This window comes from Cebus imitator, unplaced genomic scaffold, assembly GCF_001604975.1.
Source record: "Cebus imitator isolate Cc_AM_T3 unplaced genomic scaffold, Cebus_imitator-1.0 Scaffold9, whole genome shotgun sequence".
Classification (NCBI taxonomy): Eukaryota; Metazoa; Chordata; class Mammalia; order Primates; family Cebidae; genus Cebus; species Cebus imitator.
In genome coordinates, this window is record NW_016107324.1 from 2,457,030 (window position 1) to 2,473,099 (window position 16,070).

The following is a 16,070-nucleotide window of genomic DNA, read 5'->3' on the forward strand; positions in this document are numbered from 1 at the left end:
ATCATGGTCATTTCATTTTTGATATTTACTGAAAGATGCTTGTAGGAGCCTGCTGTGGAAGAGCAGAGGTTTGCAGGCTGGTACCTGCGGGCACAACACAACCTCTGACTGGTGCCATTTGCCCTCATTTCAGCTTCCCCTGCTGTGACAGTGGCCTAATCCATGTTCCTGGGCCCCCACTCTTCTACTTAGGACATGCTGTGGCAATGTGACATGCTAAAACCTATGCCCTCGCCACCTGCAGTTGTACTCTTTACCCTCTACACCTGGCAGAGACCCAAGTACCACAATGGCTCTCTTTCCAGTAGCATTTTCCTTTGAAATGCAGTCATTTAAAGGCCTGCTGATGGCATAAAGGGTTGGGGTTTGCGCTATGGGATGGTGGATCCGCATCCATGCTCCAGACAAGGAGAGGGGTCCATGACCACAGACACAGAGCATGGGTGTAGGAGTGGGGCAGATGGAGCTGCAGTCCCTTAAGCTCAAAACAACTTTGAAGCCCCAAAGGACCTAGGTCACAACCAGTGTCTAGAGTGAGAAGTTGTCTACAATGTGTGAAATTGGGGAGCCTGGGAAGAAACGGCGAGTTGAAGGTCAAAGACATAAGCATCGCAGCATTTATCTCACATTATTTAATTTTTCTGAATCTTCATTTTTCATATCTGTAAAATGGATTATAACATTAAAGAATATTGCATTTTCACCATAAATGCAACTTAAGAACTAGGAGTCTGTGTAAGTGAGAGAAACAGCGCTTGCCTCTGCAGGAACTCCGCAAGTGTAAGGAATGCCTCCTGCAGAAGCCATTGCTGTGGGGGAAGGAAGAGTATCCTCTACCAGGAATACATAGTGTCAAGATGTGATGCTTTGGTAGTCAGATATCAAGGGGTGGTGCGTCTCTTGTGTCTTAGGTCTTCTGAAGAGAGAGAGACCAAGCTCAGGCTGGGAACAGTAGGCTGGATGCTTTAGCAATATCCAAGTTTGGTAATTAATTGTAAAATTTTTCTAGTGGAGGATAATCAAACATTGCCTTGCACTGGCCCTAGTTGTTTCATATAATCTGTGTGACGTGACTCTGTTACCAGAGGCAAATATCTGAGTCACATGGCACCAAATACGTTACCAGTGAAAGGTAAGAATTGAGGTTGATGCGGACCCATAGGGATTTGCTGCTGTTACCAGCAGCGAGTCCCTGTGGGTCGGCATCAACCTCAATTCTCACCTCCTCAAAAGAAAGAATTCAACTGAGGGGCATAAGGCAGAAAAAGAGACTGAGGCAAATTTCAGAGCAGGAGTGGAAGTTAATTGAAAAAGGCTTTAGAACAGGAAAAAAGGAAAGTACGCTTGGAAGAGACCCAAGCAGGCATCTTGGTCAAGTGCAGAGTTTGACCTTGATCCGAGGACTTTGTATGATCTCCCCGTTCCCATGCTTCTTCCCTTAGTGTGGGCTGCCCACATGCACACTGCCCCTCTTACCCTTGGGAAGTGAGCATGCGCAGTGTGTTTAGGAAGCTGCACACATGTCCATCTGAGGCTTTCTTCCCTTTTCCAGTGGAGCACCCCCAGAAGGTTATACTCTGCCATTTGGAAAATTGCTTCTCCCTGGTGCCTGCATTCAGTTAACACTTACTGCAACATGTGTGGACCATCAGGAAATGGCCTCTCCTGCACTGGCTGCCAATTTATCACTTTTAGAGAGACAATGTGATAATTGCCAAACTATCGCCTGACATGCCTAGCCAATAAGGGAGAGTCCTCTGCTGCCCCCGCCCATGCCTAACTGCCTGTATCAGATATATGTGTGAGAATTGGCTAAACAGAAATATTAATTATATATCCCTCTATTGTTGATTTGTTTCTTAGCCCTTATGCAAACATGTTGCTGAATTTGACATCCCTTTGGGAATGCCAGTAACAAAAAATTACTGTTTCCCCACGCCTTGATCCCTCTCCAACTCCTCATATCAGTTCTCACATCTGTGACTTGGGGGTGAAAGAAACATGTCTTCAAGAGGCTTCCCACTCACCTCTCTGAGGCCTGGTCACCAAGCCCCACCAGAGTTTCTCTGCACCTTCCCTACCCCACCCCACCACCATTTGAAGGTAGAGGTCTGGCATGGGTAGTCTGGGACCAAAAAGCTGTTTTGTTCCTGTCACCACATCTCAGTCTTTAGGAACCATCTCCAGTAGGCCACCATTTTATTGGTTTGCTGGTTTCAATCACAAAAGCCACAAAGGACAAGCGGTGGACCAAGCTGTCCCTCCTGATCTAGCAAAATATAATTTCAATTCTTCAGACCTTTGCAACTCTCTTTGGCTAAATAGAGTGCAGGACAGTGTTCATTTGGATCCTAGGGAAGTTCTGCAGGATTTGCCTCAATTTTAATTGTCACATGTGTAGTTAGTTAACTTCTCTCTTTCCTCCTTAACTGTGTAAGTGCCTTGAGGGCAAGGACTGATAACGTGTCCACTGCTTCCCTGGCAAAGCCTGATCCTACCTGGGATCTGCAGGCACAGAGAACTCTTCCTGTCCCCTGCTCTCTCCTGGCTTCTTCCTCCTACCTCCTTACACTAGGGTTCTCCTGCCTCTGGGCCTTTGAACTTGCTCTTTCCTTTGTCCCAGACCCACTTGGCATTGTATTTCTCCCTCACCTACTGTATTTTGTTTCTTTAGTGCTTACCACTATCCAGCAGATGTACGTTTTACATGTTTTCTTATGTGTCTCTCCCAGTAGAATGTTAGTTTCAAAGCAGTAAGGACATTTGTCTGCTGTATTAAGTGCTGTATCATTAGCATCTAGAACAGCACCTGGAACACAACAGCCTCTTAATAAATAATTTGTCACATAAATGAATGACCACCTTTCTAAGCTAAAGCATCCATTAGTTTAGTGTGAGTGCAGAATCTTCCAGGAGTCCTTGAAATCACTACCTCTGTCTTCCCTGAAGTCTCAGACCAGATCCCCAAACACAGCAGGGATCCCTTGGGTATCTCAGACCCTTCCACTACAGATTAGCCTGTAAAATATGCAGAACTGGCAGTGGCCCCTAGAAATGTGAATGCTGCCCCAAGACTTGGATTTAATAATGATTTCATCACCTTAAAAGTCTATCGCATATTTTTGGTTGTCTATTTCAGAAGTACATTTTCTGCACATTTAGTCTGTTTTTGGAATAAAAACTTATTTTCCAATATAATTATGTATGTTCTGTACTCTCTATATTGAGCACCAAATTGGGGTTTTTAGGAATATATTTGGCACCTGGAACTATATTAAGCTTCCATTTTTGTCTTTGTAGATTCTTCCAGGGGGACTTACTTTAAACCTGGTTGCTGCTCTCGGTTCAGGGGGCCCCCGAGCCCCTTCTGCCTAAGCCATGGACTCTGAAATCAGGCCTGCCCCCTCCCCCTCAGTTATCTCATTGTCTGGGTTTAAAACAAATTTGGAAGCTAAAAACAACCATGTCCAGAAGGCAAAAATTAGAACCTAAAATTCAGCTCTAAGATGACGAACAAAAAGCTAGATAGATGGTGTCTGAGAAATGGGAGAAGGCAAGTTTCTCCCCACGGAAGAGGCTGTTTCAGGAATCTGATGGGAGGCAATTTGTTTCTCATTTGAGAGCTAATGGACTTATTGTGCAGTTCTCCTGTGGAATATTGCAATATCTTAATATTCCCCATTCTTTTAAGAATTAAACTTGTTAAGTAAACATCAAGATAGTAATATTATAGTTTCTCATTAAGATTTAAAACAATTTTTTAAAAACATACTTTTCAAGACATTTTGTGTCATTATTTGTAGGTTCCCACAAAGACACAGATAATGAACCCTTAGTATATATTTTATGTATTCGAAGTTTGTGCAATATAGTATTTTTCTATTGTTCATTAAGAGAATTAAGCAGCAATTACAGAGATGCATTTTACATAGACATTTTAATGATTTTTTTCATTCCCAGAGGTGCTAATGAGGCCCTTTAAAAATTACCCTTGATTTTTACATGTCATTTAATTAAAATCATTCTACAGAAATTCTCCTGATAAAGAATGGGGATTTCCTTGTTGTCACTACACCAACCTTTTGCTTTAATCAAGTCACTATGAAGTGAGTTTGCTATCTGCAGGTAAAAGCTTGAAGGTGTTGACACTAAGAGCTAAGCTAGAGACTGAACAATACTTCAAATGAAGTCCTCAGCCTGGGAACAAAACATTTTAAATGAAGCTAGCAGGAGAAAACAAATACAGGATGTGGAAGAACAATAGCAATAATGGAGTCATTAACAGTTGTTAGAAGATAACTGACTTTTCTGTTAGTAATGAAGATTTACAGCTAAATTAGTTTAAGAAAAGCATCTTAACACCCTGCTTTTTCAAAAAAACTCTTCCCACCCTTAGAGGTAACCAGGGATTTCTAGGCCAGCTTTGATTCCTTGAATTAAACTCTTTTGAACATATATTTTCCTCTTCTACTAGTTCCTCAACTTCCTCCTCCTTTCTGTTCATTCTCCCAAGAGAGAAAATTTCTCCAGCATGGCGCTGTGGCCTTCCTCTTTTCCCCCAGCCCTGACACTAAGCACACACTCTAAGGAAGTTTTATAAAAATTGCATATCTGGTTAAATATCAGAAATTTCTACTCATGATTTAGTAACTCTTTAAACCTCAAGTAGGTTGTTGAAAACACAAGCAACCATCATTCATCTTCTAAAATAAGATTACATTAATAAATGAGAAGTTCCCAACCACGTCTTCCAAGAATGACCTCTTTTTAAAATGTTAAATTCACAGTCAGCATGTGAGGGCTCCTAGACCTGCTTTTCCTTTTCTTTATCTGAGGTTATGGACCTCAGGAGAGCAGGGGAGGGTTACAAGGTCAAAGTCTTTTCCTCCTTGGAACTTGCTGCTTGCTGGGAGAGGGCTGCCTGGAAAATAGATGCTTTAGAGAAGAGGTTGGGGGTCACGATTTTAATTCTGTTAAGGAACAGCTGGTTTAAGTTTCTTTCCACTTCTATCTCCTCCTCCCTTCCTCACAAATCCATGGAGAGAGAAGAGTTTGTTCAGTAGGAACTGGCAACATAAAAATATACCTTCTATTATTATAGTGCTTTCTAAGTGTCATCTTTGTTATGAAGTTGATTCTAAGTGCTAGAGAGATGGGCTAGAGTTTATGAAATTATCTGAAACATGACCAGAGTTTCAGTCAAAAGAACCCTTTAAAATACAGGATGCGTGCCTGGAAATTTCTTTTAGTAATATTTTTAAACTAAAATGTTAATAGAAATAAGTACAATAAAGGATTCTGGGGTATTTGGAGCCCGACTGCAAAGAGAGGAACATGACTGGAATATGAAAGCCGCCAAGTGGGGGTGTTATGTTTCTGGACTAGAGTCGTTGTCTGCTTCCAAATTAATATGCTTTCATTCATTCAACAAATGTTTATTGAGTGGCTGTTCTTCCCACAATTCGTCTGGGGATATGGTGGTAAGATATATGGGTGCTCCAATGTGTCTGCAAACAGATACAGAAATGTTAACTGGGTCCAATAGTGCTTTAGCCCATCAGCATGGCTTCCTATTCTAAATAGTTTACTCAGTTTGGGATTTAAACATCAGGTCTTACTCAGTTTGGGATTTAAACATCAGGTCTGTTCAAAATAACATTATGCCATAATGTAAATCTAATACATAAGGTGAATATGTAATAGTAAAATAACACTAAAAATGTAATAAAAAACAGTTAAAAAGCACATGGTTTGATTATTTGTATTTAGGTTTTGAAGTCTCCCATGGTTTTTTATCCTGCACATGTGTATATACACACACACACACACACACACACACACACACACACGCAGAATAAAACTCAGATCTCTCAAATAAATGGAAACCAGTAACAGACTTTTTTTCTGTCTGGGCTCCTCAGCATACTGGCCTCGGGCTGTGTTGGTGTGTGGCTCAACAGCAATCAGAGGTCATAATTTCATTGGCAGTTAGCATCAGGTTTAATTTTTCTAGCATGTTACATTTACCAAAATGTCTGGTTTCAGTTATGCTTAGGCACTGAGTGAATCAGCTCTGAGCAGCACGATGGCTTAAGGTACCTGAGGTTTATGGAACACATATGCTAATTGTTTTCAATCACTTTCCTTTCTAAACACAAAAATGTGTTTTCTGAAGCTGAATAGCAGTAGTCCTTAACCACATTGCTTCTTTCTTATAGGAGAGGACCCTAAGTAGGTAAAAATGTCAATTTTACAAGACTGCCACCTACTGATTGACATAGTTAAAAAAAAAAAACAACAACACTCCAATTAAGGTGCTTTTAAAAATAGCTATATATGGTTTTTCAAAACAAACAAAAATTTAGGTGTTCTTAAAAAATTGACATGTATCATCATTTTAATTGCATTTTAGGAATGTGACCAAGTCCATATAGATGATGTTTCTTCAGATGATAACGGACAGGACCTAAGGTGAGCAGCCTTGAACGTGAAGTGACATTTTATAGTTTAATTGCTTACCTAATTAAGATGAACTTTCTGTTTGGTTAACTTTGGGCTTTTCTTGCATCTAAATAGCACGTATAACTTTGGAACAGATGGCTTTCCTGCTGCAGCAACCAGTGCTAATTTATGCTTGGCAACTGGTGTACGGGGTGGCGTGGACTGGATGAGAAAGTTGGCCTTCCGCTACAGACGGGTAAAAGAGATCTACAACACCTACAAAAATAATGTTGGAGGCAAGTGATTACCACCAGTATCTCAGCGGGTTAAGACAGTCTAGATACAATTCCAAAAGTACTGTACACTTTTGTGTCACACTGCTTTGAATATAATAGCCTTTTTTTAGGGCAGTTTCATCTCACTGGCCATTACTCTGCGGTGATTTAGTGACAGAAATATTGGACTGGAGCCAGCTGCCCTGGCTATTCTAGTCTAGTCCTGTCTGTTACCTTGTGATATGACCTGGGGCAAGTATCTTGACCTCTCTGACATTCAGTTGTCCTTTCAAGGAAGGATTAGCAACCTTCGAAGAATTAGCGACCTCTGTCCAAATCACAAGATGGGTTGTAAATCTTCTACCAGCTAAATACTTGGATTAGTTTGAATCTTTTGACTTTGGTTCATAATGGCTTTAGCATAAAATGGTCAGGAGTGAGGTTGGTTTCCTGCAGGGTTATATCCAGATGCTCAAATGATACTGTCAGGGAAGCCTGTGCTTTCCTTTGGGTAAGCTCCTTTTAGATCAGTCCCTCCCAAGAGGTGGCAAAATGACCACCAGTAGATCCAGCTTTATACTCTACCAGTAGTTTGGCACCTTTATGGAGGGAGGGAGAGAGAGATCTTTTCCAATAGATTTAGCAAAAGTTCCAAGATGGACTTCCAGTGGCCAAGCAAATGCTGAACACCTACCCTGGGAGCCAGAAGGTAGAGTCAGCTCTGCCCAAACTACAGTTAGAGGGATGGGAGAGAGTAGGTTCCCCAAAAAGAAGAGCTGACTTTTATAACCAAATAAATACTTTGATTGAATGATACTATGTGAAACATACTTTGTATATTATAAAGCTTGAGAGTGGTATTCATAGTACTCCTTAAATGTTTCTTATGTATAAAGTCAAAGCAATATGTTGGTAAGGAAGTAGTTCATCACGTGCTTTTGATCCTCAGGTCTGCTTGGTCCAGCTAAGAGGGAAGCCTGGCTGCAGTTGAGGGCCGAAATTGAAGCCCTGACTGACTCCTGGTTGACACTGGCCCTGAAAGCACTCTCACTCATTCACTCCCGGTGAGGCTTTCTGTTGGACCTTTGCCAGGAAATGGGCAATGCTCGTGCTTGTTCATTTTGGAGATTTATTTTTCAAGTCTTTTTTTCTCTTTCTGTTGTCATAGGACAAACTGTGTGAATATTTTAGTAACAACTACTCAGCTCATCCCAGCATTGGCGAAAGTCCTGCTGTATGGATTAGGAATTGTATTTCCAATAGAAAATATTTACAGTGCAACTAAAATAGGTGAGCTACTTTTTCTTTTTTTTCTTTATAGCAATCAGCTCTTTTCCTTCAGGATAATAAAAATGAAAGGCAATAAATGAAACTTTTTTTCCAGAATGCTACATAGATCAAAAAAATAGAATAATTTAACCAATTTGTCAAACTGAATTTAGACATAAGAGAGACATACAGCATAATCCATGTAGCTGATGTCATAAAATTTTACTTTACTGGCTAATGTTAAGAACAAGGCATTTTAGGTAGCGTAACAGCATAGATTCTGGATTATCATACTTTTGTCCTTTTAGGCAACATTAACAAAAATATCTGATTTTCTAAGCTAACACAAACAATATAGAATTATGCAAAGTAGAAATGAATTGAGTTTCCATTTTTATTGTGGACATTAAAAAGCTGCTTGCATGAAAGAAACAGGTGGGAGGAAAAGACTTATGGAATTTATTTAGAATATAAATCAAGGCAGAATCAATATAGGGATTAAAAAATACATGACTCTTGTTCTCAGGGGAAGCAGACAGTTACAAGAGTATGCAAATGAGCATTTTTTTAGTTGTCTACTAGATACCCCAAACTTTACTAAGCATTTTACATTTAAAGCCAATCTTTATAAATCTTTCCATTTTACAAATGGGGAAACTAAAGCTCAGAGACTTAAGTAAATTGTTGCAGTCAATAGCTCACAAACCCAAGGGTCAAGCTTCATGTCTCTCTGATTCCAAGGTCTAGACTCCTTGCTGTATCCTAGAGGGTCCTTCTGCTAAGTGCTTGAATGTGCACATAGCTGAGGAAGCATTCACTCCCACCCAGGAAGAGGCTGAGGCAAGTGTCTGTGAAAGCTAAAGAGAAGGAGTGACATTTGAGCTGGGTATAGTAGAGCATGTAAGAGTTCACCAGATAGATGGACTAGTGATAACAATGCAAAGAGACAGAGAAATTAAATTGTGTTCCCTGCTGAGGGACTTGTGAGTGGCCCTGGATAGCTAGTGTGCTGTGCTCATTAAAAGCCAAAGCTGGAAAGGTATACTTGGGTCTAGGCATAAATGGCCTTGTATGTCACCGTAAGGAGATGAATGCTGTTTTAGTCCAGGGGAAAGGGTATGAGCATTCTAGCAGGTGGCAAGAAGCCTGTCTTTGGCTGCTCAACTCCATATAATCAAAGGGCCAAAAATGGAATCCTTATAGGTCTAAATTCCATCTGCCTGCACTTTTACACTTCCTGTCCTTCTCCTTCAAAGCATTTATTACATGATTACTAAAGAATTACTTTTATAATTATTTGTTCATAGTATGAATTCCCCACCATACTGTAATATTCTTGAGGACTGGGTTTGTCTCTCTTGCTCATCATAGTTGCTGCAACACCCATTACACATTAGGTATTCAATAAATGCTTATTGAATGAATGGCTGAATAAATGGCCATTGTTTTTGAAGAAGGCTGACACAAGATTTATTTTAGACACCTGAGTCAATAGTGGCACAATTAACTGATGGGGAAATCAGGTGATTTTATAAGTTAACTATTAGTTTTTATCAGTGTTGAGTTGGAAGAGATCTGATGGAGTCTTCAATTAATGGCAGAAAGGAAGCGCCATGGACACACACAGCAGGATGCTGATGGTATTCATCCAGTGTAACCTTTCAAGTTAGAAATACATAGCTGGAGTTTGAGAATGACTACTCTTTCCAAGAAGGGCCAAGAACAAATTGTTGGAAAATACCTGTCAAAAAGAAAAAAATATATCAAATGGAATAAAATTCCTAGTAGTCCATTAAAACCAAAGCAGCATACAGTTTAAGTCACATGTTAATTCTATATTCATTGATATCAATAAAGAGGAATTATAATTATATTGTATTTTGTAAACAGGGATTGTGGAAAAGGTTTACCAGCACATGACACTGGAACAAATGGCAAAGCAGCACATAGTACAGAAGTGGGTAGAGCTTAGCTTCTCAGAAAGAAAGTACAAATAGTGTGCTATATAGCATGTGCATAGAAGTCTAATTCCAAGAAATTTAAAAATGGTAATAGGAAATTACAATCTAGTAAGCATTTTTTAAATGGGAATTTTGTTTAAAATATTAGGCTTTAATTTTTTCAATACAAAGTAACAATTAGAATAAAAAATATGTGGTGGTAGAAATAGGATTTCACCATCAAATAAGATATATGTGGGGATCAATGCAGAAAACCCAGTAACTTTTTTGCTTTTGTTTGTTTTTTGACATGAAGTTTCATTCCGTCACCCAGGCTGGAGAGCAGTGGCAGAATCTTAGCCCACTGCAACCTCTGCCTCCTGGGTTCAAGTGATTCTCCTGCCCCAGCCTCCTCAAGTAGCTGGGATTTACAGGCACACACCACCACGCTTGGCTAATCTTTGTAGTTTTAGTAGAGTTGGGGTTTCTCCATGTTGGCCAGGCTGGTCTCGAACTCCTGACCTCAGGTTATCTGCCTTGGCCTTTCAAATTGCTGGTATTACAGGCATGAGCCACTGCACCTGGCCCCAGTGATTTTTATTGTAGGCAAAATGCTACAGTCATGGGAGATGGCTGATGGACCAGTTGGCAGAGCTATGATGACAAAATGGACTCATCAAAATGAATACTTCACATAAAACTAATAGTTAACTTCTAAAATCTAAGCTTCATTTTTGTAGATTTTAGAACTAAATTGTGAAAAATTTTACATGACCGCAAATTTGCAATGAACCCGATAGGAGATAGTATATAGGCAAGGATTTTTTTGTTTACCACGCCTTCACCTTTAAATAACATTGAATTTACCTTCCTTTATCCACAAGAGGGAAACTTTGCAAAAACACATGAGCATTTTTCCGTAAGGAGGGAAAAAAGTTTCATGACATCTAAGTTTTGGGTTGTATATTTTTTGCAGTGAGCACTGTAATTTGTATTTGTTTTTTAAAGTGATTTAATATTTCACAGTTTAGTGGACAACTAAAGAGGCATTGAAATTGCATCCTTTGAATAAGGCTAGCTCCATTTTATTGTGTCAGATGCAAACTAGAGATTTTAGTGCAAAATACAAATATAAAGCAGACATTTGTTTAAGCAAACAAGCAATTTGTTCATGTGTATATCTGATCCTTATTTGAAAGAGGTGCAGGCTCGCTCAGCCATTCACATTTGAAAACTATAAACTGTCCCATTGTCCATTAAAATGACCCTATTGGCAGCCCAAGACTTGGAACACCAGTTTCTTCTCTGAGAAGAAACAATGCTTGCATTAACTCAGGGGATGTGCTGACAGTGTGGCCGCCATAGGAGCCCAAACTAAGTCATGACATGGGAAAGATAATAGACAGATAAGGGTATTCTGTTACCTTTATTCCACTTTTCCTCCAGGAAAGTGCTTCATTGAACATTAGATGCCTGGGTAGGGCAGGCACCATCTTGCTGTAGTACCTCAAATTACCTGACATTTATTTTGGAAAGAGTTTTGCAAGACTACATCAGGCTTTCAGGGTCTTTAATTCAACCTGAAAATGAAAGAATAAGCTAATTTCAGTGTTGGTGTTTTCTTGCTAGAACAAAAACAAATCCAGTTTGTTTTTTATCATTCTCCATAGTCTTTGGATCAGATATTTTCAGAGTTAGATATATTACAACACGTTTCTTAAATCAGGTTAAAATATGTTACTAGACTGCCTATGTTTGATCTCAGCTTTTTTGAGGGGAAAAAAGTCCTACTGAAAAACAGTACTTCCCCCCCGCCCGCCCCTGCCAATTGCAATGGTGTGATTGACTAGGTCCCACTTTTTAATAAATGAATCCATTGGAAAAGAGTATTTAACTAATCAGTTTCCAAAGGACAGGACACCACATTGCTGATTAATTTACTTTGTAATTTATTTTGCTGTGGCACATACAACCCAAGGGGCATAAAAGCACTCCTTTTAGATACACAAGTGGGACAGTCAAATCAGAGCATGAAGAAAGCATGTTATACAAAACGTTCAAGCTCTGTCACATTAGGTTGCCCAAACTTCACATTTTCTATGATTTACTTGTGTTCATTAGGAAAAGAAAGCTGTTTCGAGAGGATAATTCAAAGGTTTGGAAGAAAAGTGGTGTATGTTGTTATAGGAGATGGTGTGGAAGAAGAACAAGGAGCAAAAAAGGTGAGTGTTCCTAGATGATGAATCTTGTCTCATTTATTTTTTTAGTCCTCAAGATTCTCATAACTGCATCATTTAAGCAGGTCCCATTTCTGTGAAACATACGATGAATATGTGCAGCACTATAAGCACTGAACAGGGTAAAGAAGCATTCAATAAATATGGACTGATCTTTCTGAATAGCAGTGTGCACAAGCTCAAGGGCCACAAGTGGTGTTCATAGAAGGTAGACTTAGGGAGCAGAACTGAAGTGTAGCTGTCATCTAGAGCAGAGATAACACATGTGCCACCAGGACCTTCTCTGTTTCCATGGCAGACATGCCAGGTGGTTCAAACCTTGTTACCTGAGCCTGGACACAGACTAAGAACCTTTCAAACAGCCTTCAGAAAGTCTCTACTAGTTGGTCAAAGCTGGCTTGGAAAATAAAACTATCTTCTTCCCCAGAGGACTCTATATCTTCTTCCCCAGAGGACTCTATATCTTCTTTTTATCATGAGATCCTACCTCTTTCTCTCAGGGCAGGGGGAAGGGAGTGGGCCCAACTATAAATCTCTTGGCTCCCACTTTGCCCATTGCACTTTATTATATTCTTCTGAATCTCTGCGGGTGTAATTCTCTCATTTCTCTGAGCAAAAGCTTTCTTGTTGTGCCTCTCATTGCGTTTTTTAAAGCTGAGGACCACCTTCCGTAGCCTGGCACTAAAGTGTCTCCACAACCTGCCTTTCTGATCTGTCTCCCGCTGGTACCTTACACGGTAGTCCTATCAGTCTACTCAGCTTTCCTTGCCCAACAGCTTTTCCTTGCTGTTGTCTCTCCTTGGAATGATCTTTTCCCTAATATTCCTTTCTGTCATTGTCTTACTCATTTGCAAAATTGAATTCATGTACTACCTTTTCTGTTCTGTTTTTAAGAGATCAAATATAGTCATGCTCCCTTATATTTTAACTGAAGGTGCTGTAGTGGGTAAATAGCTTGGATTCTTGAGCCAGACAGCATGGGTTTTTGAATTATAACCCTGCCACTTACTCTTCCTGTGACTTTGAACAAATTCTTAACCCTCTGTTTCCCTTTCCTTGTCTATAAATGGAGATGGTAATAGCACTTACCTCATTGGGTTATTTTGAGGAATGGATTTAGGTAAGATATAACTCCCATAACATAGAGCTTGATATGTATAAAGTACACAAAAAATGGTAGCTGTTGTTGTTTATGTGCCTGTTTCAGCAAGAAAAAAAATGTGAGCTTCACAGATTCAGGAATCTTATTTTGCTTGGTTTGTTGTTTGAGACTGTCTTCAAAATATTTATAACTCCCTAAATCTTTACATAGTTGTACTCTAAATGTTTCTTGAATTTAAGGACATTAAATATTTTATGGGGTGAACCAAGAGCATAATTTTCCATTCCCTTCCTTACATACTCACTCATAGGAATCCATGTGTATTTCCATAAATGATATAGTGTTTCAGCTCTTCTGGAATATTCCAGCATATAAAGAAATAGCATATAAAGCCACCAGATTATAGATGCAGCACTGAGCCTAAGTATGACACATGGCCATCCTTCGTACAGGCTCTGAAGATGGCCTGGTTTACCTTCAATGCCTCTGAGTCCCACTAAAAGCATAATCACTGACCCTAATTTTACAAGTAGATAATTTCATAGGTACAGAATGTATCCCAGTAACAAACTTGCTTGAGCGTGGCTGGTGCTGGTGGAAATGCACACATGCTTCAGGTCTCCTCATGCTCAAGTTGAAGCAGCATTTGCCATTTAAGCAGTAGTTCTGACCTTCCCACTTCACTGATGACTAACCGCTGTGGCACTGGGTACCTCTGTTACCCCTCTGGGCTGTCTTTATAAAATAAAATCTTTCCCAGACTAAGTCATAATTCCCAAAACACACTCCTGGAGAGTTAATGAAAATGTTTTCTGAGATCCAGACTCAAGTCTTCTTTCCAGTAAAGGCTCTGGAATTCCCAAGCCATTCCTATTCAGGACCCTCCTAGTGGCCAGCAGGGCAAGGATGGAACAGATTTGCACCTCTGAGCAGTGTGGCCCTAGGTGTAAATCCATCTCCAGGCTGGTCCTTCTCCCTCTGGTATCCACCAGAAAGTTTAAGATCAAAGGTTACCAAAATGTGGCTTTCTAGCTTGTGGTAGGCAGAGAAGGATGCCTATAAAAGTGATTACTTAAAATGTAAGAAACACAAGTGAAATCCTTTGAATCTTATCAAGATTTCTGTGAGTGGGTCCCTTCCTAAACCTTTCTGATAAGTACAATTCTTAGAAGTTTGACTTCAATGAATATAACATGAAAAAAAGTGAAGGTATTCTTGGTATGACATTAGAATTGAATGTATTAATTGGAATAGAGTATTTGCTGTCTTTGAAAAGCAGTTAAGATTGTTTCTACTGTTTATCTTTGGACGTGTCTTTTTAAAAATGTAGGGCGCACACACACACACACACACACACACACACACACAAAATAAATTAGGCAGCCACACTTGCAGAAAACATACTCTGAATTTTTTAACCGAATGAGTCCTCCTACGTTTCCATTTTTATTTCATGGATGACTGTATGTGATAAGAGTCCAAAAATATATGTTGGAAACTACTCTTTGTACCTTGAGACCTGCCTGTGTGTATAAAATGGACAGATTTTACACAGTGTTTCGATTTCTAATCTGTTTACCACTTAGAGTGACAAGTTGAACATTCTTTCTTGTTTTCTAACTTTATTGAAGAAGAATTTTTCTAGCCTTTTTAGGTTACCTAGTATATAAATAGCTGTCCTTTCATATGAGTTAAGGGACAAGGATATAATCATTCAGAAAATTTAATGAGTATCTTTAAATTGGAGTGCTACATAGAAGTAGAGAATACTTAATGTTTAACCTATGGGAAATAATGTAGGAGGAGACGCACTCTACAGTTCAACGATCTCATTTTTAAAACTACATATAAAAACTCAAGCTAAAGAAACTAAGAGATGGCTTTCTGTACTGTAGAAGGACTAGTAATAGTAGTAACAAAAATTGCTGCCTAGGCCAGCCTCACACCTGTAATCCCAGCACTTTGGGAGGTCAGAGTGGGTAGATCACTTCAGCTCAGGAGTTTAAGACCACCTGGGACTACATGGCAAAACTCTGTCTTTATAAAAGATACAAATATTAGCCGGGCATGATGGTGGGTGCCTGTAGTCCCGGCTACTCAAGAGGCTGAGGTGGGAGGACACCCCGGGAGGTCAAGGCTGCAGTTAGCCAAAATCATGCCACTGCATTCCAGCTAGGATGACAGAATGAGATCTTGTCCCAAAGAAAAAAACATAAAATAAAATGCTACCAATTATAAAGTCCTTGTTATATCCCAGTTCCTCTTTTAAGCCTTGCTATCCATTTTTCTCATTAAATCCTCATAATCCTATGAAGGGATCCTTAGACCCATTTTACAGATGAGAAAACTGAGACACTATAAGGGTGAATTATTTGGCCAAAATCACACAGCTAGAAAGGAGCCAAACTAGGATTTGAACTCAGTTATTTCCTCTGACTGTGAGATTTAGCAAAAAGTTTCTGCAGGCTGAGAGTGGTGGCTCACACTTGTAAACTCAACACTTTGGGAGGCTGAGGCTGGTAGTTCACTTGAACCCAGGAGTTTGAGATCAGCTTAGGCAACATGGTGAAACCTGTTTCTACAAAAAATACACAAATTAGCCCAGCATCGTAGTGCTGTCTGTAGTCCTAGCTGCTTGAGAGGCTGTGGTGTGAGAATTACCTGAGCCTGAGAGGTCAAAGCTGCAGTGAGCTATGATGGCACCACTGCACTCCAGCCTGGGCGACAGAGTGAGACCCTGTTTAAAAAAAAGTTTCTTCAAACTATAAGAGCTACATCTTTTTTTTTTTCTTTTTTTTTTTTTTTT

General features: G+C 39.7%; 1 protein-coding gene across 8 annotated transcripts in view; it reads left to right on the forward strand.

Moving 5' to 3' along the window:
* Positions 1-16,070, forward strand: part of EYA1 (EYA transcriptional coactivator and phosphatase 1) — a 155,462-nt gene that overhangs the window by 132,781 nt on the left and 6,611 nt on the right. For all 8 annotated transcript variants that reach the window (XM_017544544.2, XM_017544553.2, XM_017544579.2 and 5 more), the window contains 5 exons: positions 6,413-6,471; positions 6,577-6,737; positions 7,666-7,780; positions 7,885-8,006; positions 12,047-12,147. In XM_017544544.2, the coding sequence (XP_017400033.1) occupies positions 6,413-6,471; positions 6,577-6,737; positions 7,666-7,780; positions 7,885-8,006; positions 12,047-12,147 (558 nt within the window). The remainder of the gene's footprint in view (positions 1-6,412; positions 6,472-6,576; positions 6,738-7,665; positions 7,781-7,884; positions 8,007-12,046; positions 12,148-16,070) is intronic.